Source organism: Cyprinodon variegatus, unplaced genomic scaffold (assembly GCF_000732505.1).
Source record: "Cyprinodon variegatus isolate N-32 unplaced genomic scaffold, C_variegatus-1.0 Scaffold555, whole genome shotgun sequence".
In the NCBI taxonomy this organism is placed as follows: Eukaryota; Metazoa; Chordata; class Actinopteri; order Cyprinodontiformes; family Cyprinodontidae; genus Cyprinodon; species Cyprinodon variegatus.
This window is the reverse complement of record NW_015151008.1, coordinates 38,562-41,083: the sequence shown is the minus strand read 5'-3', so window position 1 is coordinate 41,083 and position 2,522 is coordinate 38,562. Positions and strand designations below refer to the sequence as shown.

The 2,522-nt window shown below is 44.0% G+C and overlaps 1 protein-coding gene across 1 annotated transcript in view; it reads right to left on the bottom strand.

Moving 5' to 3' along the window:
• Window positions 1-1,073: 1,073 nt before the first annotated feature.
• Window positions 1,074-2,522, bottom strand: part of LOC107095537 (interferon alpha/beta receptor 2-like) — a 19,181-nt gene continuing 17,732 nt past the window's right edge. The window contains exon 6 of the mRNA XM_015391672.1: window positions 1,074-1,972. Coding sequence (XP_015247158.1) covers window positions 1,889-1,972 — 84 coding nt within the window. The 3' untranslated portion in view covers window positions 1,074-1,888. The remainder of the gene's footprint in view (window positions 1,973-2,522) is intronic.

Sequence of the window (2,522 nt, the reverse complement as noted above, 5' to 3'; positions counted from 1 at the left end):
AAAATTACTTCAACGGAAGGTTTCCAGATGGATATGCGGAGCAAATCCATCTGGCGGAGTCAGGTTAGAAATACCGTACTTACAATTGCAGGAGCCCTCGGCCCGCACCCACAGGCTCAGACTCTCGAGCATCGCGAGAGTCGGTCTTGCTTTACGGCGAGAACTACTACACGCCCCCAGTTAAAGGCATGCTCGTTGCTAGTGCAGTGGCGATATTTGTGCAGTTATCATGGCGGAACCAGCGAGAAAACAGCAAAATTTTCAAACTCAAAAATTGGAACGAAATAATCACTTACCGCAGTAGACATGGTGATTCGTTGAGTTCGCCTGTCTGCTAATCTCAAAACAACCGCGCCTGGCTTGACGGAGAAACCAGGAGAACAGCTGTGCATTTTTACGACAGTGCACTTTTACTTTCGCCCTGTGGGGGGAGCCTCGCTGGAAAATCAACACCGGTTGCATAGTATACCTTTAAAACAGAATAAATCTAATGATAGGCGGATGTGGTCCAATTCTTTTGTAGTGCTGACCTTACCCATCGTCCGGGGGCACCAGTCTCTGTCGATTCTCAGATTTCCCTCCTTCAGCTTCTCCAGAGGGAGGTTAAAGGCCCTCCGAGGGCAGCCAAAGGTCCCGGGCTTTTCCTGCGCCTCCCTCTGGTGGGACAGCGTTTGAACTCCTCCTGAGGGAGGCGCCTACGGAGCATCTGTCGATGTGGAGGAGAGGTGGCTGTACTCTAAGCCTCTCCTGGATGACCGAGCTCCTCACTCTATCTCTAAGGAAGGAATATTTCTGTATTAAAGGCTTTGTTGGACTCAGACCTTGTCACACACTTAATCCCCGGACCACCACCGAGTCTGTGCTGCTTTTTGAAGCTCTGAATCACCACCTTTTTTCCTTCCACTCGACTTTCTGTTACCATCTGGATGCCACAGCTGAACAGAGCATTCAGCTCCCTCATCTTTTTTTATATTTAAAAATTATATTTTCACAGGAAATGCAGAAAACGTGGATTATACAGTGTCAGTATCAATGATTTATTTATTTTCAAAATATAATACCAAATTCACATTAACAATAAACTGCATCAGAAAAAAAGAAATCCTTCCAGTCATTGTATTTCTTTAGTAAAGCTCATACATTCCCTCCATTTTCCTCAAGTACTGATGTTTTTATTACTCATGTAAAGGCAATATTTTTGTTCTTGTTATTTTTGGCGAGTATGGGCGTGGCCAGGTGTTAAAGTGGAAGCTGGTTTAGGCCAGGGTTTAGCCTGACCGTCTGTTGATCTAAAACTGCATTGAAACCTTCTTCACCCCTGATTTGATCAAACACACCCTGATCCCGCCATGTTAGTCTGGATTTTTCATTTTTGTCAGCATTTGAGGTCAAGCTGAAGCTAAGGCTCAGGTTGCTCCATTTAAACAAACATTTAGCTTCTCTATGACATGAATCAGACTTTACGAAAACATTATAAATGTAGAATTCAGAGACTTAATAAAATGTAGAAAAATAACCTGTGTATTTATTTCATGTTCTTGCATTTACTAACAAACAAAAGGCTCAGATCTTCATTCAGACTCACCAAACATAACAGATCCGTTCTTCATTGATTTAAATGGCACAGATAGAGAAACCTTCAACAAGTGAGAAAAAGAACCACAGAAACAAACCGTCAGAGAGGAAGGATGAATCAGACACTCCGGATCAGTCTCTGTTCTGATCAACCAGGATTATTTTACAGGAATGTACAGTAATCCCCTCAAGCAGGGGGGGGAGGCTTGATCCCTGAGTAAAACTCCACAAATAAAGTAAACATTTGATGAATATCTTCCATCCAGCGGATGAAGTCAAATCAACAGAAGGTCTAGTTTCCTCAGGTCGTATCTCAGTCCTCCTCAGTCAGAGAGCTCATCAGGCAGATGTACGGCTGCGATGTCGACCTCATGCAGGGCAAATAAGGCTTTTCAACCTAAAGAGCAACAAGGAAGATAAAAACAAAAGCCAAAATATTAGGTTTATGTTTGTTATTTAATGAAGTTTAAGCACAAAATCAGAAAATCAGAGGCAATGGTTTACGACAGCGACAGCGACGTCAGATGTAGGAGTTTGCCCTGCAATTGGAGGATTGATGGTTCAAGCCCCGACTCCGGCTTTCAGCAAGGCACTTCACCCGCATTGTCTGCTGATGGGGGTCAGAGGGCCCGGTGGCGCCAACGTATGGCAGCCTCGCTTCTGTCAGTGAGCCCCAGGGCAGCTGTGGCTACAATGGGTGTGCGTGAATGGGTGAATGACTGAATGTAGCTTTGGTCAATTCTCCTGACTTGACGTAACATCAATAATTATTAATTAGTCACTGGAGGCAGAGGAGTAGATGGACGCATCCTAATTAACACCTGTTAGGTTTATTCTTGTTGGTGAATGTGAGTCTGTCAAACCCTAATAATACCTGCCTGTTGTGCATCAGAACGAATATTTTCCCAAGTAGTTTATCTAATTAGTTCCTCCGTTCGACTATACTG